Below are 25,192 nucleotides of genomic sequence, written 5' to 3'. Positions count from 1 at the left end.
TCTTCACTGACTAGTCTGATGTTTAGTGACTAGTCTGATGATCACTGACTGGTCTGATGTTCACTGACTAGTCGGATGCTCACTGACTAGTCGGATGCTCACTGACTAGTCGGATGCTCACTGACTAGTCTGATGTTCAGTGACTAGTCTGATGATCACTGACTAGTCTGATGCTCACTGACTAGTCTGATGTTCACTGACTAGTCTGATGTTTAGTGACTAGTTTGATGATCACTGACTAGTTTGATGATCACTGACTAGTCTGATGATCACTGACTAGTTTGATGTTCAGTGACTAGTCTGATGATCACTGACTAGTTTGATGTTCAGTGACTAGTCTGATGATCACTGACTAGCCTGATGATCACTGACTAGCCTGATGATCACTGACTAGCCTGATGATCACTGACTAGTCTGATGATCACTGACTAGTCTGATGATCACTGACTAGCCTGATGATCACTGACTAGCCTGATGATCACTGACTAGCCTGATGATCACTGACTAGTCTGATGATCACTGACTAGTCGGATGTTCACTGACTAGTCGGATGTTCAATGACTAGTCGGATGTTCAATGACTAGTCGGATGCTCACTGACTAGTCTGATGATCACTGACTAGTCTGATGTTCAGTGACTAGTCTGATGATCACTGACTAGTCTGATGATCACTGACTAGCCTGATGATCACTGACTAGCCTGATGATCACTGACTCATCACAACAATGACACAAGCCTCGTTTGACTGTCAACTTTCTCCCGTTCAGGTAAAAAATATAACTAGAGTAAAAAAGTAAAATAGAAACATGTGATCACAGAACACACACACACACACACACACACACACACACACACACACACACACACACACACACACACACACACACACACACACATACTTATGAGAAGGAAGACTACGTTTCAGTCCATCCTGGGCAACTGTCAATCTGTGAATTAACAATAGTCCTGGACGGATCGAAATGTGTCTCAACTTTCGTGGGTCTACATTTACATCTTCAGATGATAGATAAGTGTGTGTGTCTATTTTTTTGTGTGTGTGTACTCACCTGTGATTGTAGGGATCGATTCACAGCTCCTGGCGCCGCCTAAGATTGATGCCAACAGAATTTGGTGTTTCCAGGCGGTCACCCATCCAAGTACTAACCAAACCCAACGTTGCTTTAACTTCGCTGATCGGACGAGAAGCGATGTGTTCAACGTAGTATGGCCGTGAGTGTGAGTGTGTGTGTGTGTGTGTGTGTGTGTGTGTGTGTGTGTGTGTGTGTGTGTGTGTGTGTGTGTGTTTACTCAACTTTTATTCTGGTGCCTCTGATGGGTTTCAAGATATTTTCCTACTCCCGCCGCCCGGCCCGGGGTCAGGCTTGTCTGGCGCTTGCCTAGCCAAGCATGCTGTTGATGCTGGTGGCCCGCTGGCCCACATATCCTTCCTATGTCCAGGTTTATACTGTAAACAATCTTTCATCTCTGGTGAAATAAATAGCATTATAATGCTAGTGTGTAGGGGTGAATACACGAGGCAAGATAATCACAGTTTATGGCTTGTTAAACAGTGACTGTCTTAGCAATAGTGAAATACTGTCTGTTTCACTGCTAGACGACTGGGCTGATAAAAAAAATGATTCAATACATTATGTGGCATCAGCGGCTGGTGTATCATGCCTGAATCTCTCTCTCGATGAATTAGTGGTTCAATCCCTTCAAGGGGAGTGAAGTGTGTTTACACACACACACACACACACACACACACACACACACACACACACACACACGATCCCTGTAACCACAAATAAACGAATACACAAGATTCCCTTTAACTTGCAGGAATAACTTAACAACAGGGCCACTGTCTATCAATAGACGTAAACACAAATGGAAAAAAAAAGAAAAAAAAAGTAATTAACTTAACAGACATATCTATAAATATTTCCCAAGGACGTGATAATACAAAACTCGTGTAGTCATTCCTGAAATAATGTTACAGGATTATTTAAGATAAAGTGCTGAACAAGACACACTCTGAGCTTTTTTATATCTGTCAAAATTCGATCCATGGGATGAGGGTAGCCAGAGGAACGGATGGCTCCAGTTACCTTGATCAAGAGACTATCACTAGCATGAGGGTACTCTCCTGATTTCCATGGCCAGGTGCGTGCACAACTGACGCGCTTGCCTAAACTGGCTTCGAGAGAGAGAGAGAGAGAGAGAGAGAGAGAGAGTGTGTATGTCTCTGTCTCTAACAAACTCTTTATTGAATAAGATATGAAACACCTGTATATCTTTATCGGATGTCTTAACTGGGTATCTTCCTGGGCAATAAATATACCCAAGTGTTGTACTCGTACCTTATCCGTCAACGTGTCAATATTGTAAAATATCATCAACATGATCCTGGCATTATCATCACTGGCATTATCATCTCTGGCATTATCATCACTGGCATCATCACTGGCATTATCATCACTGGCATCATCATCACTGGCATTATCATCACTGGCATTATCATCACTGGCATTATCATCACTGGTATTATCATCACTGGCATTATCATCACTGGCATTAAACGAGTACATTTTCAGACTTCATCCATAGCTCATGAAACGTAAAACCAGCTTGATTTATCAGCTGCAAGTTTCCAGCTTTACAAGCTTAGGAGCTCGTATGCCAGAGCATTATTACGCACAAATCCATTATAACTTCCCATAGTTAATACTTAGTCAACTCATCGCCAGCCAGTTTACCCCCTCCATAACTCATTAAAACTTAGCTCATCTTCGTCATTATCAGTTGCTGGGTCACATTCTTATCAGCTTCGGGGTGCACGTTCCTTTTGAGTGATGCTGCAAAGGGTGCGTTGATACGAGGAAGTGAACCTGCTGTTTCTTAGGTCAAAAAGGATTGTTTACAATTCCTCGTGTGAGGTATGACTCCGTAAGGATATTACGGCAGTAACAGAAGAAGCGACACTGGTTACAGAGCTCTAGCTCCCGGTCTAGTACTGCTAGTGCAGCTCTACTTCCCGGTCTAGTATTGCTTGTGAAGCTCTAGCTCCCGGTTCAGCACTACTGATGAAGCCTCACCGTCCTGGGAACCCTCACCTCCACGATAAATAAACGTGTATTTGTCAACTACTTAATCACTTATTGAAAAATATAGATAAAACAAAATAACCTGTGTGATATTTCACGATATCTAATTAATGAAAATAAGATACCAGACATATTAAGCAAATTTTCTAAACTTGCTTGCAACAGGTAAGTGAACTGTTGATCTAAATCCAGACGAACTCCTGCAAACCCTTTTGGGACCTAGTTTCTAAGTGTTTGGTGTATCCAAATGCATTTGTGGTACCGTCCATGGGATGGATATGCGGTGCACACAAAACTAGCCACTTCATAGGCAAAATCTTTTTACCACAATATATCTTCCCACTTTCTCTGTCGATGCCTTATTATTATTATTATATTATTAAGCGCTAAACCCGTATAGGTCGCTGGGCGTGAGGCTAACACACTCGCTGTATGTTTCTTAAATTCTTGAGTGATCGCTCTTGTATACTTTTATGTTATTTATGTCATACTTTTTTTTTTTTTTATCATCTCCCCCTTTTCATTTTTCTCTCCCATACCTTATTTTATCTTTACATTGCCCTCCCTCTCATTCTATTATCTTTAACATACAACTTTTTTTTTCGTTCCCTTACCCCTCGTCTCTTACACTTACCCCTTTATTTTTCCCACACCCATATTTGTCTCCGCCACACCCACTTGTTATCTCTCCCACGTCCACCCGTTATCTCTCCCACATCCACTCGTTATCTCTCCCATACCCACACGTTATCTCTCCCATATCTCTCATTCATCTTTGTACACATTTCATTCCATCCCCCCCCCTCTCTCACACTCTCCCCTCTTTCTCCCCACGCACCATCTACATAATCTCTCACGCCCCCTCCCCTATCCCTCCTCCTTTCCACGAGTCATTATCTCCCATCCCTTCCACGACCCTTCATATCTCTCTCTCACCCACCCACCCCCTCCTATCACCCTCCCCTCCCTCCCCCCACCCAACCCATCAAAGACATCCGCTCGTTAAATAAATAAGCAGAGCTGAAAGAAATAATTGTTAGTTCTCACCATACACTCTATTCCCTGCAGGATATCTGGAGGATGTTCCTGGGAGAGGAGTCAGTGCCCCCGCGGCCCGGGCCATGACCAAGGCCTCGTCGTTCCTCAAGCCTGAAAAATAACTTTCCACCTCTTGGTATTGCAACTCCAGATTTGCTTCATCCAATTTTTTCCATAAATCAGCCCTCATTAAATCGATTCTTTTGGGGCATAAGTTCAGACGGAGAGCTTTATTGAGATGTTTCGCTTGTCCACGGGCGAAACGTCTCGATACATTTCTACTCTCTACTATTGTACTGTTCGCCAGCTGCCAGTTTTGCGTCATGTCTCAAATTCTTTGATGTTATACTCAAGGTCGCTTTCTTAACGCTTCCAGTAGTTCAGCTCCTATTTGTCTTTACTGTTTTTTAACTTAACCTAGTACAACTATAAGGGCAAAACAAAGAAAAATCACAGTACAACCACCAGGGGAAAAAATCACAGCACAACCGAGGGTAAAAACAAAAATCACAGCAGAATCACAAAGGCAAACAGCTGTAGCACAACCTCGAAGATAAAAAAAAGGTCGCAGGAGAGAGAAGAGAAGAGAAGAGGAGAGGAGAGGAGAGGAGAGGAGAGAGCAAGAAGTGGGAGAGCTTCACTTCAACACAGCCTGAACGCCACTCCATCACCAAGCGTCAAAAATATTCAGGGAGTTGAAAAAAAAACTTGTGCCGAGATCCCTGGCGTCGAAGACAGCTCCAGATTGCTTCGTAAACAGGAAGAAGTTGGAGAAGAGGCTGAGAAATCGACGGGGAAGATGACCGACTGCAAACAGAGCGACTTAATGGGTTTTAAACGACGAAGATATGAAATAAAAATCCTCGCCAAGAATCATCATGGTGTTATTTGGTTTGAATATCAAAAGATCACACACGAGGTGATGATAATACATGATGATAGTTAAGGCAGTACAATAATTTTGAAAAGCTAAATTTAAAATTAGTAACTTTTTTAAATCATCACATACCCATCCTGCGAGTGATAGTAGCTGCCAGATCAACCAGGCTGTGAGGGATATGTGGTTCAGAAGACCACCAGCAGCAACAGCCTGGTTGACCAGGCAAGCATCCGAAGAGTCTGGGTCAAGGCTGAGCTCTGGGAGCAGAAAAACTCTCGGAACTCAAAGGCACATCAAAGGTAGCGGGACATAATAGGTCCAGGAACTGCGCCTCGATGTTCTGTTATCTAAGCAAGTTCAAGTGGTAATGATTATGGAGCTGAACACTTCCAAAAGCTGAGGGACTGACCACCTCGAAAACTATTTCTCCAAGATTTTAATGGACTGACCACATTATTTTACCTCGCTACTATGCTATCTGCTTCCAGTTTATTCTCCTTTGTAATTGACTGAAGAAGTCTATTGTATAGGCGACACGTTCCAATCAACAATAAAGATACCCAATTGTTGTACATGTATCTTACTCTTCAACTGCAGTATTCTGTAAGCCTATTCTGAACAGCTTCAATCTTTAATGACTGATACATCGTATTAAAAGGATGACACTTCGGGTATGTGCAGAAAACATATCTATTATGTACCTGTAATGTATCTATTATGTACCTGTAACGTTAAGTATCTATTATGTACGTGTAACGTTAAGTATCTATTATGTACGTGTAACGTATGTATATATTAGGTACGTGTAACGTATCTATTATGTATCTAGATGCTCATTTTTACCTGTCATGTCTCCAAAGTTTATATTAATAAGATGTTCTGTGTTCTGTCTCTGGTCTTATCTCTCCCTTTCTCTCTCTCTTGCCTCCTTCCCACACCTTTCCCTTTCTCTCTCTCAACGCTACAGCCATTCAGATATTCATGCCGACCATTGCCAGCTAAGAGGAATAGAGTGCTAGGGATTTTTTTCTCGATCAGACGCCGATCCCTTCACAGCCCTGGGAATGGATTTCAGATTTAGAGGTCGATAAACTACCCACGCGAGGGAGAGTGGGTAGCCTCCCCTCATCCTGAGGCCACACGCGAGGGAGAATGGGTAGCCTCGCCTCATCCCGTGGCCACACGCTAGGGAGAGTGGGTAGCCTCCCCTCATCCCGTTACCTTCATCTATGAGTAAATTGCTTCAACTAACAAATGCCACTTACCAACATTTCCTGGAGTTGGTTATGAAGACGTACAGTAATCAGACAAGTGAGTGACTACTTACGGTCAAAAGTACCACGTTCAGTGTTTGTGTGTGTACTCACCTAACTGTGGTTGCAGGGCTCGATTCACAGCTCCTGGCCCCGCTTCTTCACTGGTCGCCACTAGGTCCACTCCCCCTGCTCCATGACCTTTATCATATCTCTTCTTAAAGCTATGTATGGATCCTGCCTCCACTACATCACTCTCCAGACAATTCCATTTCCTGACAACTCTATGACTGAAGAAATACTTCTTGACATCCTTGTGACTCATCTGAGTCTTCAACTTCCAGTTGTGACTCCTTGTTGCTGTGTCCCATTTCTGGAACATCTGTCTGTCCACCTTGTCAATTCCTCTCAGTATTTTATACGTCGGTATCTTGTCCCTCTCTTTCTCCCGACCTCCAGTGTCGTCAGGTCGATTTTCCTTAACCTCCCCTCATAAGACATGCCCCTTAGCTCCGGGACTAGTCTCGTTGCAAACCTTTGCACTTTCTCTAATTTCTTGACGTGCTGACCAGGTGTGAGTTCCAAACAGGTGCTGCATGTGTGTGTATGAATATATATATATATATATATATATATATATATATATATATATATATATATATATATATGTCGTGCCGAGTACGTAAAATTGGTTAATTAGGAAAAGCTCATTTAAAATTAAGTCCTTTCTAAAATTTTCTCTTATACGTTTAAAGATATATTTTTTCATTTATGGTAAGGTAAAAAATAATAATTTTGTACCAAAAGAACCTTAGAAAACTTGCCTAAACTTATTATAACAAGCGCAATTTAATTTAGCCTAATCCAACTAAATATATTTTAGTTTACAATAATTTAATAATAAACAAACACAATGAAATATATGTTTTTCGTTAGGTTGAGAATGATTTTTGCGAAAATACACAAATTTTCGCTTACCTTATTCGGCAAGAAGAGCGTTGCTATTTAAGCCAAAATCGCACGACAAAACTGGAACGACATATATATATATAACTGTGCTAAACTTTGGTGGAAACCGTGACCTTGGTCAGCAATTTAGACCGCTAATGTTGTGGTGTCAGTGCGTCAGTTATTGCCGTTGTGGACCTGCCAACCTTCAGCCTGGGATCATAATCACTGAACTTGTACCAAAATTACATTTTCATGGAGAAATAATCGCTTATTCGGAGTAATTTCAAGCGAGTGGTGCCATCCCCAGGGAGGCTGCCAGCGCTGCGGGGCCACCATGGCTAACATCTGTCCAACGATACACCTTAAGTGAATTAACCTCAGTTTTTTTTTTTTTTGGCCTTGCGTTTTGAGCTGTAAGTTAGGGTGATTATATACCATGGTGCAGGAACTGTACCCCAGTGCAAGAGTTGTTCCCTGGTGCAGGACCTGCATCCTGGTGCGGGACCTGCATCCTGGTGCAGGACCTGCATCCTGGTGCGGGACCTGTACCCTGGTGCTGGAGCTTCAAATTGGTGCAGAAGTAGTAACCTCGCGTAGGTCTTGCACCAACCCTCCCAAGTATACTAACTGAGGAAACTTTTAGACTGCCGGTGGGAGACGGCCGACTTGAAAAAAAAAAAAAAAAATTATATATAATATATATATATATATATATATATATATATATATATATATATATATATATATATATATATATATATATGTAGGTAGTAGGTTGGTAGACAGCAACCGCCCAGGGAGGTACTACCATCCTGCCAAGTGAGTGTAAAACGATAGCCTGTAATTGTTTTACATGATGGTAGGATTGCTGGTGTCTTTTGTCTGTCTCATAAATATGCAAGATTACAGGTAAGTCTTGCTACTTCTACTTACACTTAGGTCACACTACACATACATGTACAAGCATATATATACACACCCCTCTGGGTTTTCTTCTATTTTCTTTCTAATTCTTGTTCTTGTTTATTTCCTCTTATCTCCATGGGGAAGTGGAACAGAATTCTTCCTCTGTAAGCCATGTGTGTCGTAAGAGGCGACTAAAATGCCGGGAGCAAGGGGCTAGTAACCCCTTCTCCTGTATATTACTAAATTTAAAAGGAGAAACTTCAGTTTTTTCTTTTGGGCCACCCCACCTCAGTGGGATACGGCTGGTACGTTGAAAGAAGAATATATATGAATATATATAAATATATGTATATTCATATATATAAATATATATATATGAATATAAATTTATATATATATGAATATATATATACAAGGAATTCGCAAGAATAGGCGAAATATACACAAACACTGATCCACCACACGAACCTCACCAACACCTTCCACAACCACACGAGCCCCAACTAAAGTAACCACAGCTGCACCTACCACCACACCACCTACCACAACCACCACACCACCAACAATCACCTCCATTACTACTCCTCAATATTTCACTCCGTGTTGTTTCCTGGTCACTATATTTGTGTCGACCTTCAATGTGGTCAATAATCTCCAGATTTACGAGTGTTTACCCCTGCAGGCTCAAGTTTCTCCTCTCACTGGTCCTCTTGTGCTTTCTCCTCTTCCTGACTCTTAGCTCTTCTCTTTCTCTTTCTTTCATTATGATGTTATTGTATCCTCCTATCCTTAGTTACTCCCGTGAATCTATTCTCTTTATCCATCTCTTTCCCTCCCTTTTTTATTCTCTTATTAACCCTATCTTTTCCTCTGTCTGTCTCTCTATCTCTACACACCCACGACCAATAAAAACTCGTGAACTCAAATATGCGTATCACCTGCTCTACTCAGCCTGCGTATCAACTGCGTATCACCTGCTGGTCAACCCTCCCCCACACACAGCTCATGTTCCTGCGTCACGGTCATTACGCCAGATCTCAGACCAACTCTTCCTTTCCCTGCCTCCCTCCCCTTCCCTACTATTTCCCTCCCTGGTTTCCAACTAGTGCAGTGTTAAGGAGCACTGCTGCCCTTAATTGCCTCTCTCTCTCTTCCCCCCTCTCCCACGTCCCAACGAGGGAGTATACTCACTCCCTCCCTCTTCCACGTCCCAACGAGGGAGTATCTCTCTCTCTCTCTCTCTTCTCTTTTTTACGCAGGGCTTGACAAGGTTAGGTAAAGGATCCCTAGCTTTATTGACAAGCTATTTACAGGTTAAGGATTCCTAACTTTATTGACAAATTAAGGGCTGTTATCTACATCAGTTCATTTGAAAACATTTTTATTGTTATGAAACATACAAGTAGGGAACAGGATGAAGTTGGAGCCATCTGTGGGCCAGCATTTCCATTTGATCAACTGACTTCATCTCGCTGACATCATAATGCTGTACGAATGTGTTCCATACTCGAGTCATCCTGGGGATCAATGACCTCAGATGAAGTGATGTTCTGGAGAAGGGTACAGCCAGAGTGAAGTTGCTGCTTTCTGCCCGTCTTGTGGTACAGAAGCTTGTTTCACGCTCTCCTCGAAGTGGATCCAAGTGTGGTACTTTGACAATATTGGCATGGAACATAACAGTAAGGCCACCTGCATCCCTCCTGTGTTGAAGGCTCTGCTGAAATGACAGATCTATACAGGATGGGTCAAGGCGAGAGATGAGACGTCTTGCTCATCTGCAGTTGCAGATGAGAGGGGGGACAGGCAAAAGAAAAAAGTGGGGCATACTCAAGGTGTGAGCGTATTTGTGCCTCATACAGAATCTTGCAATCCCTGCTGTCAAGCAGATGCGAAATACGGCGAAGTGCTGTAAGCTTCCTGGCTGCCTTGTTTGCAAGATTTACAACGTGGTTCTTCATGGTCAGTTTGGAGTCAAATTTCACCCCAAGGATATCAACTTCTTCCCCAGGTACCAACACCCTCCCATTCATACTTACTACCGCACCGGCATTACCATCATGGTGCCTAGAGACCATCATCATGTGTGTTTTCTCAGGTGCAAATGTTACTTGCCTTCTATTTCCCCAAGCTGATATAGGTCTTAACTGGTTTCTCTCTCTCCCCCCGTATGTGATATATTTAAAAGCGTTGAAAGCCCTCACAATATCCACCAACACCTCCAGCACGGCCATATTTGACGATGTTTTGTGTTGTTTTGGGAGAGCTCTTCAGAAAATGAATTAAACTCGTGGAATTATTCGCAATAAATAAAAAAAAAATCCTACCGACAACATCAGGCTGAAAAACCTCTAACATAAATGCATGCGGGTGCACATGGAAACCTCTGAAAAGCTTTCAGGACCTTGAATAAAAAATGATTCAGAGCCTGACACACGACGTATGACAAGTCAGTCACTGAGAATGTTGTCCCAGCATGGAACCCACACTTGGTTAAGCATGTGGAGATAATGCAACCAGGCTAGTACCACAGTTGAGAGACATGCGTTATGAGGAGAAGTTGAAGGAAACGAAACTGACGACGCTGAGGGAGAGCTCAAGGAAAGACAAACATGATTACAACATACAAAATCATGAAAGGAACTGATACTGCAGAGGACAGACTTTGCTTGAAGAGGACCAAGATCAAAGGGACACAGATGGAAGCTGAAGACACTAATGAACTAAAGATATGTACGGAAGTATTTCTTTAGTCTCTGGGAGGTTGCTCAATGGAAGGACTTGGATGAGGCAGCGGTGGACGCAAACTTGTCAACAGGTTCAAGAGCACATATGATAAAGCCCAAGTGACCGGAAGTCAGTGATGCCTATCAAAGTAGAGTAGGAGGCGGGGCCAGGAGCTGGATCTCGAACCCCCTTCACACACAATTCAGTGAGCACAACTCTGTGAATACAACGTATGTGCACATACACTTTATAAAACTCTCCACTGGGTCATTCTTCACACTTAAAAAAAAATCTGACCTTCTTCAAATAGTTCTGTGATCGCAATATTTACTCTTTTTCCCTTATAAAGAAAACTTTACAAAATATCTGCCATCAGGCAATTATCTCAACCTAAGTAATAAACGTTCACATCAGAACGTTTTACCCATCAGTCACTTCATTGTTAAGTGTATCATGTTTTTTTTATTTATTTACTTGTAGTTATACACAATTTTTTACGAAACCTAACTCAACCTTAACTAACCCTTTCTAAACTAATCTAACCCTTCTTAATCTAATCTAAATTAGCCTAACTTATGAAGGAAATAGGAGTTGGCAAAATATTTAGAGATAAGAAACTGACGTCAGGGCTCCACGTTAAAAAACACTGACGCCATAAAATGAAGACAGGTTGTTGACTCGACAACGTTGGTTCTCAACAGGTGGTCCGCGGACCTACAAGAGAGGCCCGCAGAGTTATTCTAAGTCATCTGTCAAACTGGACACCAGGTATTGCTACTCCAGCCAGCGATGCATTTCTTTAATTAATGGAGCCCAAAAATTACAGCCATCAGCATGTAGGGATTTTTATTTTTTTGGGGGGGGTCTACCTACCTGGAGGGTATACCTGAGATCAACGCCCCCGCGGCCCGGTCCATGACCAGGCCTCTTGGTGGATCAGGGCCTGATCAACCAGGCTGTTACCGCTGGCCGCACGTAGTCCAACGTACGAACCACAGCCCGGCTGATCCGGCACTGACTTTAGATACCTGTCCAGCTCCCTCTTAAATACAACCAGGGGTCTATTGGTAATTCCCCTTATGGCTGATGGGAGGCTGTTGAACAGTCTTGGGCCCTGGACACTTATTGTGTTTCCTCCTAGTGTACCAGTGGCACCCCTACTTTTCACTGGGGGTATGTTGCATCGCCTGCCAAGTCTTTTGCTTTCGTAGAGAGTGATTTCTGTGTGCATATTAGGGATCAGTCCCTCCAGGATCTTCCAGGTGTAGATTATGATGGATCTCGCCTGCGATCCAGTGAGTACAAGTCAAGTGTTTCCAAGCGTTCCCAGAAGTTAAGGTGTTTGATGGAACTTATACGTGCAGTAAAGGTTCTCTGTATATTCTCTAGATCTGTAATTTCACCTGCCTTGAATGGAGATATCAATGTACAGCAGTATTCCAGCCTAGAGAGAACAAGTGATTTAAAAAGGATCATAGGCTTGGCATCTCGTGTCTTGAATGTTCTCATTATCCATCCTATCAGTTTCCTCACAGATGTGATAGTGACTGTTGTAATCCTTGAAGGTGTGACTAAAAAAAGGATTGCTCATACACTGTGTGACTCACAATACCAGGTTTCACATCCTTTAAAGAATCTCTTTACACCACGAGATTCCCATGAACCAATAGCAAACGATAATATTGTACACAAAACTGTCAGCTAGGTCATTACTATCACGTAATTGTTAACCAGGCCATGATATACACGAAAGTGTCAGCCAGATCATGACCAACATATAACTGTCAGCCAGGTCATGACTAACACACAGCTGTCAGCCAGGTCATGACCAACACAAAACTGTCGGCCAGGTCATGACCTACTCAAAACTGTTAACCAGGCCATGATATACATGAAACTGTCAGCCAGGTCATGACCAACACAAAACTGTCAGCCAGGTCATGATATACACAAAGATGTTAGGTATAGGCTATATAAAATATACAAATGTCTACGGACACATTTAAGGCTGGTGGTGCTTACTCTCACTATTCTGGGCCCACTCGGCTCATTTGTAAATTACAACCGTCCTGGGGGAGGGAGAGGGGAAGGGGCGGCACTAAAGTCGGTAGGGAAGGGGTAATACACTATGAAATTCTCGAAACTGTCAAATATAATCAAAGACACGAAAATGTCAGCAACATGTCAGACATACACAGTGAAAAAGGAAAACTGTCAGCAATACAGTGAAACTGGAAAGCTGTCAGCAATATATAATGAAATTTATATAAAAAAAAGCGACACGTGAAACAAAATAGTTAGCAACGCACAATGAAAAACTTTTTCTCAAAAAGTTTGATTAAGGTGTGGTTGAGTGTAACGTTGTCTTGATAAGATCTCGCTCTGATCTAAGTGTTTGTATCACCCGAATTTATCCGCACGCTGCCTTCCAACCACATAATAGGATATTTAAAACTGTCAGCAACTCACTATATGTCCTGTAAAACTACCAACATAGGTCATGGCTGACTACTTGCATAGGTCATGACAAACTACTTGCATAGGCCATGGCAAACTACCTGCATAGGTTATAACAAACTACCAGCATAGGCCATGACAAACTATTTGCATAGGTCATGGCAAACTACCTGCATGGGTCATGGCAAACTACCAGCATAGGTCATGGCAAACTACGAACATAGGTCATGGCAAACTACCAGCATAGGTCATGGCAACTACCTGCATAAGTCATGACAAATTACCTGCATAGGTCATGGCAAACTACCAGCATAGGTCAAAACAAACCTCCTGCATAGGCCACAAGCAATAAAAACAAAGCTGATAAGGTTGTATAGAGTCGACATATCTGGAACACAGCACATTCACGCACCATTAATAATATAACACAGCCAGTCAAAGAGTATCAGACTATCAGTTAATACTATCAGATATTCCAAAGCGTGAGCTGTAGTCAGTGAGAAAACTCTGGTAACACGTCTTCCTGAAGCTGTAGCGAGTTATCAACAGCCTCCAGCACGATGCGTGTACAACATTCATTGTCTGTGACCGTGTTCAACTTTCTGCCACTGATTATAATACGAAACCACTGTGGAACCACTGTATGTGAGATTCATTCAAAATCTGGTTGTGCGAGAGGAAACTGCTAAACCATTAGATGCGAAACTGAAAAACCACTAGCGTTAAATCGTAAAACCATTGCTGTGAAGTCAATTTTTTGGGGGTTATATACATACATCTGTTTAATGGCATACATAACACTGTCAGTTCAAGTACAAGGCACAGAAGAGTCTGTAGCAGTAAATGAAAATCTTCCCATACGGGGGATTTATCAACTGATCTGATAAGAGAACCTGTGGGCGAAACGCTGTCATCAAAAAAAGTATCCACTGCGTCATATACTCCACCTTCTCGGGATTTACTTACCATTCCAGTTCCATGAACTGGCAGACCTACGACAGTGATCCTCTCTTACTATGCCATTACATCAATCATGCAGCGGGCCTCCAGCAGCAACAGCCTGGTTGACCAGGCAAGCACCAGACGAGCCTGGCCCATGACCGGGCTCCGAGAGTAGTCAAACTCTCGAAGATCTTCAAAGGTACATCAAAGGTATAAAAAAACTAAAGTGTCAGTCAGATGTCACGAGAAAGTCCGCTGTATGTGAGCAAGGTTCAAACTGTGTGTTACATAATATACAGTGGAACCTCAAATATCGAACTGCTCCCAACTCAACCAATTATGTAAGTGTATTTTTGTAAGTGCTTTTATAAGTGTATTTTTGAGGGTCTGAAATGAACTAATCTAATTTACATTATTCCTGATGGGAATAAATTCATTCGGTAATGGCACTCGAACAGCCATCTGGAACGAAGCAAGTTCGATATATATATATATATATATATATATATATATACGCAAGGAATTCGCGAGAGCATGCGAAATATACACAAACACTGATCTCTGGCTGAAGGAGACTCGAACCTACGAACCTTAGGACGAGGTACGCAGTGTTTTACCAATCTACCCACACTGGACAATAACTTGGCGTGTAGCATGCGCTACAAGTTTGATCCAAGGCAGCCAGCTTTCAGGGAGAAGGCTTACAGCTTTTCATGCATATCAGCCTTACTAGAGATTTGAACAATGCAAGGAATTCGCGAGAGCATGCGAAATATACACAAACACTGATCTCTGGCTGAAGGAGACTCGAACCTACGAACAATCAAATGTATTTTTTTCGTTAGTTTCAGAATGATTTTGGCGAAATTATTGCATACACAAATTTTCACTTGTCCTATATGGCAAGACGAACGTTGCTATTTAAGCCAAGATCGCAAGTTCTGCCTATTCGGCACGACATATATATATATATATATATATATATATATATATATATATATATATATATATATATATATATATATATATATATATATATATATATTGTTTAATATATTTATAGATGGGGTTGTAAGAGAAGTAAATGCGAGGGTCTTGGCAAGAGGCGTGGAGTTAAAAGATAAAGAATCACACACAAAGTGGGAGTTGTCACAGCTGCTCTTTGCTGATGACACTGTGCTCTTGGGAGATTCTGAAGAGAAGTTGCAGAGATTGGTGGATGAATTTGGTAGGGTGTGCAAAAGAAGAAAATTAAAGGTGAATACAGGAAAGAGTAAGGTTATGAGGATAACAAAAAGATTAGGTGATGAAAGATTGAATATCAGATTGGAGGGAGAGAGTATGGAGGAGGTGAACGTATTCAGATATTTGGGAGTGGACGTGTCAGCGGATGGGTCTATGAAAGATGAGGTGAATCATAGAATTGATGAGGGAAAAAGAGTGAGTGGTGCACTTAGGAGTCTGTGGAGACAAAGAACTTTGTCCTTGGAGGCAAAGAGGGGAATGTATGAGAGTATAGTTTTACCAACGCTCTTATATGGGTGTGAAGCGTGGGTGATGAATGTTGCAGCGAGGAGAAGGCTGGAGGCAGTGGAGATGTCATGTCTGAGGGCAATGTGTGGTGTGAATATAATGCAGAGAATTCGTAGTTTGGAAGTTAGGAGGAGGTGCGGGATTACCAAAACTGTTGTCCAGAGGGCTGAGGAAGGGTTGTTGAGGTGGTTTGGACATGTAGAGAGAATGGAGCGAAACAGAATGACTTCAAGAGTGTATCAGTCTGTAGTGGAAGGAAGGCGGGGTAGGGGTCGGCCTAGGAAGGGTTGGAGGGAGGGGGTAAAGGAGGTTTTGTGTGCGAGGGGCTTGGACTTCCAGCAGGCATGCGTGAGCGTGTTTGATAGGAGTGAATGGAGACAAATGGTTTTTAATACTTGACGTGCTGTTGGAGTGTGAGCAAAGTAACATTTATGAAGGGATTCAGGGAAACCGGCAGGCCGGACTTGAGTCCTGGAGATGGGAAGTACAGTGCCTGCACTCTGAAGGAGGGGTGTTAATGTTGCAGTTTAAAAACTGTAGTGTAAAGCACCCTTCTGGCAAGACAGTGATGGAGTGAATGATGGTGAAAGTTTTTCTTTTTCGGGCCACCCTGCCTTGGTGGGAATCGGCCGGTGTGATAATAAAAAAAAATAAAAATATATATATATATATATATATATATAGGATGGGGTCCACCTCTGGTGTAAATTGTGGGACCCATAGCCTCGGAGAAGTGGATAAAATGGCTTCAATGAAGAATATTTGGATTTCTTCCTGAAGCCGTTTGAATATTCCACTTCCCCTACCACCCCGTCTTTTCATATTTTTTTTTAACAATAGGAATCTTTTATTACATAATATGGTACAAAAGATTTAAGAGATACATTGTTGATATAAAGGTGGCATATACGGTACATGTTACGTGTGTATCACCGATTATAAGGCGAAAATCTCATCCAGCTCCTCAGAGTTGGGGCGTGTGCCCAAAATACAGCAGGCATTACCCCTTTGAACAGCCGCACTGAGCCGCTGGAGCAGAAAACTAGCTGCCCTGGGATCCTAGTTACCCTGATGAGTCTTTTTCCCAGCTCCTTAATTAATTTAGATGCATTCTTTCCCCATGAGCCAAGGGTCTCTGAGCCTATGGGAACAAACATATAATGATGGGCAGGTTCTCCATATTTTCTAGACTTCTGGGACTCCCTGAAGCTGGCACCTGCCCCTCCTTCCTCCCTGGTGTATTGGAGATAGGTATCAGCCAAGGTAGATGCACATGTATAGTCCCACACCACCTGCTTCCAGTCTGTCCAGGCTTGAAGGGTGATACCGTCTGGATGCTCCTGGCTGCCATCATATCTGCATAGCTGGGGTGGCTCCCTTACTGCTGGGCATCCGGCTGTTGTGAGGCTTCTCTTGATAATGTTATTAACCTCCTCATGTCTTGCAATCTTTCCCTCGGATTTACGGCACACAAGACCGTGGTACCCGAATCGGTCTGCTGCTTCACTGCCACAAATACACCTGTGTTCGGCGAGAATATATGTCATGTCGAATAGGTAAAACGTGCGATTTTGGCTTAAATAGCAACACTCTTCTTGCAGAATAGGGCAAGCGAAAATTTGTGAATGCAATAATTTCGCAAAAATCATTTTGAACCTAACGAAAAAATATATTTCATTGTGTTTGTTTATTATTAAATTATTGTAAACTTATCTAAAATATATTTGGTTGGATTAGGCTAAATTAAATTGGGCTTGTTATAAGGTTAGGCAAGTTTTCTAATGTTCCTTTGATACAAAATTATTAATTTTTACATTAACATAAATGAAAAAAAATATCTTAAACGTACAGGAGAAATTTTAGAAAGAACTTAATTTTAAACGAGTTCTTATTAATTGATCAGTTTTACCTATTCGGCACGACACACACACACAATATATTTATATATATATATATATATATATATATATATATATATATATATATATATATATATATATATATATATATATATATTGCATATAAAAAAATAGTAATAAATTTGGAAAATCAGATGGCCAGGCGGTTATCAGCTGTGTGGGGAAAGGAAACAGCGGCCGAGCGAGGAACTAATATCCCACAGAGAGGAGAAAAACACAGGAGAGCTGCGGGGGGAAAAAAAGAGACCGTGATAAAGGAGTGGGGAGGGGGAGGAGGTGGAGTGAGCGAAGTTACGTCAGACCGGGCGTGCACTTTGCGGAGACTTTTCAAGGGTGGCTCTCGGTTACTTATTGACGCAAATATACGCAAATTCAAACTAGCATTTCTACGAATATTAAAAGCTTCGTGCGATACCCTATTTTTTTACACAAACGTCAAGGATTCACATGGTTTTTTTTTTTTTCCCACAATTATCAGGAGCTCACGCAAACATTTTCCTCCAGTAAGTTTTTTTTTTTTTTACACAAACACAAAAATCACTAATTTACACACTGGCATGGCTCGAAAACCTGTTTCTCACTAGATTCTCTTTTTAAACTATCACAAATTCACACTAACCTTTCTAAAAAAAGTTATGGCTTCCCACCAGTCTGGCCTCAGAAATTACTGACATACTTCTTTAAACGTAAATCGAGGCTACAATCATCACATGAAAAATCACAGACTTACATTTACATTTACACTAAAACCACTAATTGTGGAGTCCGACGGAAAAGTTTCTGAACATTTCGTACGATCATCATCAAGTCTTAAAAAGGATAAACACTGAATGCGCAGTAATACTCATACGATGAGTGTACGTCAGGAACTACTGAACACAAATACTACTGAAAAAAGTATATATACTAAAGAAATAAAAGGAAAAAATAATATTTTCTGTATACTGGTTTCACTTCCTTCATAATAAATACCGTTCATGATTAAAATTATATTGGTAAGTCTTCAGTGGCTTATTATTCTTTACTATCATAAGCACATTAGTCCCTAAAATACGGGATTAGTCCTTGATACCACAAGATTATTAGTCCTTGATATCATAGGCTTATTAATCTTTAATAACATGGACAGATGCACGGTATGACCCTTATGTTTAATTTTTTTGTATATCATAATAATAATAATAATAACCATGGACAGACAGCCTTAAATAACGTGTCCACAAGGTATATTTAATGACGTTTCGTTCGCCGCCGATGTAATATTTCATACTGATTAAAGGTCATTTCATTACTTGCCTGCGTTATGGCACACTGACTTTCATCTTATTTGATGAAGCTTAAAATAATCTTATTTGTATTATAGTTTAACTCGGGTAATAACTTTTCTTGGCTTTCTCCTATGGGAAGCCGATACTAACTCGTCTACATACCTGGTAACTCTCACTCAAAAGGCTATAGAAACCTAGTACTTGTCACTCAAAAATGTTGTACATAACTAGTACTCGTACCTGTCTGCCAGCAGACTACACATTTTTTAATGGAATTAGCAGCCGCTCTCCGTAATGCGAAATTACTCCAAAAATACGAAGACCTTTCTGAACGTCTAAATTGCAAAACAAATTTAGAAGTAAACGTGAAATGATGAACATCTCGGCATCTGTATCTGCGGTATTGAACACTTTTTTTATTTTTCCCCTGTTAAAAATCAAACTAAGTTTAATCAGTCTGGTGTTCTAGTAAATCTAGTTTCTAATTTAGCTTCTTTTAATATATTTAAAAACCAAGTGATCTGACAGATTTGATCTAGCAAAGGATAATACGTTCTAGTAGAGATGAATATAATTCATCTTAGGGATAATAATGATCTGACAGGCTGAGAGTACTGGGATGGTGTGGAGGCAGCGTGTCTCAGTAACCACGGGACCTCAGCCACCCTCGCTCAACAAAGTTAAAACTCTCAAAGCGTATTGATTCCACGTCGAAGTTATAAACCCCGTACAGTCACGATATATTGGAAATCCTTCAACTTCCTCGCACTAATATGAAAACTTTTGCCGCAACACCTGGGTCTCGCACCAGAACTCGAAGACCGCAACTATGCTGCGAACCAACTTACCTTCATCAACAATAAATGCTGTCACTGCCGTGGTCAATAAGACCAGAGAGGTCATAAATTTGACAAACATAATTCACTACAATTCCTGGTCACTTCATTTGCATGGATAAACAAGCCATAGGGTTACCACCAATCAAAGCACCAGCCGCGCGTATCCCATTCACGGCGACACAAAGCACGAGTAGTACACCCACCACGTCCCACTGCTGCACACACACTGAATCCGAGAGTTGCCCGCTACCCGCCAGGTGCGCCGGGGGCTGGAGACATCTACTGGCCAACCCAGTAACTTCTACCTCGTGGGTACTCTCTTGTGGACCCCAGGAGACTATGGTACAGATACATCCGCAGACCAACAGGGGGAGGATTATGCTAACACGTGTCAGTGACCAGAGTTACTCCCTCGCCTGACCCGCTCCCCTGGGAAGCTGTACTTGCATGTATGGCTTCTTTTAAACTTGCTTATTCTGTACTTGCTCAGTGACTTGTGTCAGTGGAAATGTGTTTGGCCCACAGGCGAAAGGATCCAGGTGTATTCCCCAGGCGAGGCTGAAACCTAAGGGCAACTCTCCTGCACTTATTTTCTTGTTGTGGATCTCATCATAGGAAAGATGATGTAAGGAACTTAACGGCGGCCCCCAATGTTTGTCTCTCTTGGGTAATTAAACATCCGGGATAAGTAATGTGAGGAAACTCTTGTTCTTAGTTTCCAAGTGAAAGTAATCTCCAGTTTCACCTGATTACTTACAGTCTGACTGATCAGACATCGGGCCGCAATTAGCAGATGGCGGATAGAATCTCCTACACTTCTTGTCTTGAATGACTTACACAGTGTCAGCACGCCAACCAACTTTTCACTCCAGGACGTGTGAGTGGTAGCAGAAACTCCAATGACGTACTGAGGCAGCCGAGTGCCCTGAGACCAGCCGGCGGTTTTGAATGCTGGTCGAAAAAAATTTGTGCTAATAACATTTATAAGAACTTTTATTGAGTTTCATATCACTGGATACTGACAACTGTCTTACATAGTAACTTGTAAGTTTCTCAAGATAGCCCAAAGAAAAGTCCAACAGTGACTTATTTCCACTGGGAAGCTGTCTTACAAAACTATTAAGTACAGTAAAATTCAATTGCAATAGAAATATAAGTATATTCATTAAAAATTATCTGTGTGCCCTCAAGACGATTATTAAAAAACCGATGTTATGTATTACTTTATGTAATATCTAAAGTAAATCAAACTTACTGAGCCAATTATTATAAATTAGTTGTGTTGTAGACGAGGTAAATAGGTTCCCCCAGGAGTAATTAATGAAGGGGCTCCTCACCTGGCCCTGTCGACGGCCAGGGTGCATAATGTATCAGCGGAGACAAATGGAAGCATCATACTAAGGAGGTCCATCCCGAGTCTTGCGGATGGAGGACTGAACCTACACTAATGCTTACACTGAATGACCTCATACGGGTTTAACGCTTCACATGATGAAGAATTGGACGCATGTTCATCTTCGTCTTGTCGGTATTGTATACCAATCATGTGCAACGCTTCCCATAAAAAAGCCATCTCCATCGAGCCTCCTTGTGCTAGATGACGGTTATGATCCCCCACGGGTTTAGGAGACTGGGGATCGACCCTCCAACACCGAGGTGGGATGGCATAATAAAGGAAACATTACCCATCATTCATTCAATAGCTGTCTTGCCATATCACAACTCAAATGACCCCTCCGACTTGCAGCATCTCCACACCATCTTCAGAGTGCAGGGCAGGGGCTGTAATTCCCACCTCTAGGTCCAACAGCACGTCAAGTCATTAAAATCACTTGTCTCTACTCATTTTGATCTAACACGCTCGCACAGGCCTGCTGATGCTCAAGCACACAAAACCCCTTTACCCCTTCCCCTCCAACCCTCAATCATCCTGTTCTGTTACATCCTTTCTAAGTCTAAACCACCTCGATAACCCCTCCTCAGCCTCCAGAATATCACTGTACTTTTTATAACCCAACACCGTCTTCTAGTTTCTGTGCTCCGAATTTTGTACACATTCACAACACACATTACCCTCAGACATGACATCTCCACTGCCTACAGCCTCCTCCTCGCTGCAACATTTAAAACCCATGCGTCACACCCATATGAAAGTGTTGGTACCACTATACTCTGGTACATTCCCCTTTTGTTTCCTTCTTCGGGTCATACTACCTTGGTGGGAGACGGCCGATTAAAAAAAAAAATGACAGAATATAGCTGAGATAGACATATTTTATTTATTCAACAAAACTGGATACATCGGCAGTGTGCTTCTGCCCTATTCTATATGATAGTTATGCGGTTGGGACAAAAGGTACCCATGTTTTCCTGTCATATTCCACCACATAGGATGGAATATGGCAGGAAAACATGGGTAGTGCGAGGAGGATATCGCCAAACATTCCAGTAAGAGTTCACCAGCTAGAAGAGAGCTAGATAGTAGAGACTGTTGGAGTGAAAAGATGAAAAGAAGGATGGGACGGGAACTGGGAGTGAGAGCGGTAAGGTAGGGAGAGAGGGAAGGAAGAAGGAAAGTGTTGAGGATAGTGGGTGTGGGAGGGACGGTAGAGGGAGGCTGGACAGCTGAATCCACCTAACCTCTCACCCAGGCGGCAGTAGCCTGGACGCCCTCACTGTTTACACTGCTCTCTCGTCACGTTCCTCTCGTCTACATACTTACCAGCCGATGCGATCCTGAACCTCTGCTCAAGATTTTATTCGGATTCTTAACTCAGAGGGGCTCTGGTGGTTAACGCTCTCGCTTCACACGGTGAGGGCCTGGGTTCGATTCCCAGCCAGAGTAGAAACATTGGACGTGTTTCTTTCCACCTGTTGTCTATGTTCCCCATCAGTAAAATGGGTACCTGGGTGTTAGTCGACTGGTGTGGGTCGCATCCTGGGACACTGACCTAAGGAGGCCTGGTCACAGACCGGGCCGCGGGGGCGTTGACCCCCGGAACTCTCTCCAGATAAACTCCAGAAACTCCAGAGGACCAGTAACCAGGATATCCTCCGCAAAAACTCAAACAGTTGGGCATTTTTTTTACTGGGATCCTTTGTACCTGTTCTCCAGGATGCGGCCCACAACAGTCGACTAATACCCAGGTACATATTTACTACTAAGTCGTTAGTGATTCTGTGTCCATGGGTCCCTAACTTTGTAAACAACTCTGTGCACTAATAGAGAATTCGGCTCACAATTACAAGTATCCAAGGTCGAACCCTAGGAGTTGTGGCACGTATGGGAAAATCTGAAAACCTGGTACCCTTGTTACCTAGCAGTAAATAGATACCTAAAAATTAATCGACTGTTTTGGGTGGCATCCTGGGGAAAGTCCTAAAAAGGACCCAATGTAAAGAAATCACAATGCTTTGCTTTTTTGGGTCATCCTGGGTCATTAACCCTCTGGGGCTACTAATTCCGGGTCATCCTGGGTCACTAACCCTCTGGGGTTACTAATTCTGGGTTATCCTGGATCATTAACACACTGGGGCTACTAATCCTTGGTTATCCCCGCCACGTATGTGCATAAGTGGCAGGGATTCACGTTCAGGGATAGAGAATTTTTATATATATATATTGTACATAAGCAAAGAAATTATTTGAGCGATATTTCGATCAGAATTGGTATATTCCGATACGAAGTCTGATACCAAGTGGTAATTGTCATTGCCGATGACGCAGTTGTTATGGGAGATTCTGAAGAGAAGCTCTGCCGGTAATAAAGTTTATTATATATATATATATATATATATATATATATATATATATATATATATATATATATATATATATATATATATATACACACACACACACACACACACACACACACAGAGAGAGAGAGAGAGAGAGAGAGAGAGAGAGAGAGATCGCAGTCAGCAGGAGTCGATATTGCTAGTGAGACGGACAAGATTCCCAGTCAGTGCTATTATTTCAGTAGCAGTATCGAGTCCTGCTGACTGCGATCTTTCTCTGTATATACCAGCTTGTTTGTGCGTAGTGCACTGATATATATATATAATGTGTGTGTGTGTGCGTGTGTGTGTGTGTGTGTGTGTGTGTGTGTGTGTGTGTGTGTGTGTGTGTGTGTGTGTGTGTGTGTGTGTTGGTGTTGTGCCGAATAGATAAAACTTGCCATTTTGGTTTAAATACCTCTTCTTGCCGAATACGGCAAGAAAAAAAATTGTGTATGCAATAATTTCGCAAAAATCATTCTGAACGAAAAAATATATTTCACTGTGTTTGTTTATTTTCAAATTATTGTAAACTTATCTAAAATATATTTAGTTGGAATATGCTAAATTAAATTGCACTTGTTATAATAAGGTTAGGTAGGTGTGTAAAAGAAGATTATAAGTGCAAGGAGATAGTCCAGTGGTTAACGCGACGGTCTGGAGTTTTGAGACTGTCTGATCGCGGGTTCTATCCCCGCCCGTGGTATGGTTTGGAATAATAAAAAGTTTAGGTAATGGAGCACCGGGTGTCAGACTGGAAAAAGAAGTGTGGAGGAAATGAATGTATTTAGACTTTTGGAAGTGGGCGTATCGACAAATGGGTCTCTGAAGGACCAGGAGAGCTATGAAATATGTGGATACATGTACACCTAATAAGAGCTTCACTAATAAGAGCTCACCAGGAGCTTGCTGGTAAGCGTAACGTAGCAGCAGTAAAATGTTCATTAGTTGCGCTTGTGTCCATTTATCTAACCAACCTATCCTCTTAATACCAAAGAGATTTTTACTGTTGCTAAAACACTCAAGGTATAACTGTTTAATGAGTCATAAATAGTGATCGTCTGTTAGATCTTTCAACTCTTATCGGTGGGTTATCTTTATCTGTTCATGTATCCGAGCTTTTTATCGCCTTTATGTATTTCATTTATTGGAGTTGTGGTATGTCATTAATAATTATATTATTACCCAGAGACAATCTAACCTTATTAAAATGAACCTAGCCTAACATAACCTAAATTGAGATATTTGCTGCAAATCGCACATGAGAAATTCACATAGAAATTGCTAGGATGGGTTGACCTAAAATACTGTCGGTACTACTGCCAAACAGTAAATCAGAGTAGAAGCTCAATCCTGCGCGAAACATCGTCAAAAATAAATGCTTGTTCTGCATTAGGTCTATGTACCAGCTAGTCACCACCGCCCATTAAAATGTCAGCCTCGTAATTAGTTTTAACGCAAGACACATCGGGCTATTACCCGATTCTTAAAAGTTACGTGTTTGTTTTGTTAGTGGAGCTCATCCTACAGTATACGTGAAAAACGTGCTGCTTTAACGTTCCCGTTTATTCCCAGGATCTAGCCCTCTTGCCAGA

At 41.8% G+C, this 25,192-nt stretch overlaps 1 protein-coding gene and 1 pseudogene across 1 annotated transcript in view; both read right to left on the bottom strand.

The window, feature by feature from the left end:
• nrm (neuromusculin) overlaps positions 1-20,068 on the bottom strand; it is a 591,863-nt gene extending 571,795 nt beyond the window's left edge. The window contains exon 1 of the mRNA XM_070094629.1: positions 19,827-20,068. Within this exon, the coding sequence (XP_069950730.1) occupies positions 19,827-19,896 (70 nt within the window). The 5' untranslated portion in view covers positions 19,897-20,068. The remainder of the gene's footprint in view (positions 1-19,826) is intronic.
• Positions 1,117-1,236, bottom strand: LOC128696607 (5S ribosomal RNA; annotated as a pseudogene).
• Positions 20,069-25,192: the final 5,124 nt, after the last annotated feature.

Source organism: Cherax quadricarinatus, chromosome 47 (assembly GCF_038502225.1).
Source record: "Cherax quadricarinatus isolate ZL_2023a chromosome 47, ASM3850222v1, whole genome shotgun sequence".
In the NCBI taxonomy this organism is placed as follows: Eukaryota; Metazoa; Arthropoda; class Malacostraca; order Decapoda; family Parastacidae; genus Cherax; species Cherax quadricarinatus.
The sequence above is the reverse complement of the archived record's forward strand: the minus strand, read 5'-3'. Positions and strand labels throughout refer to the sequence as shown.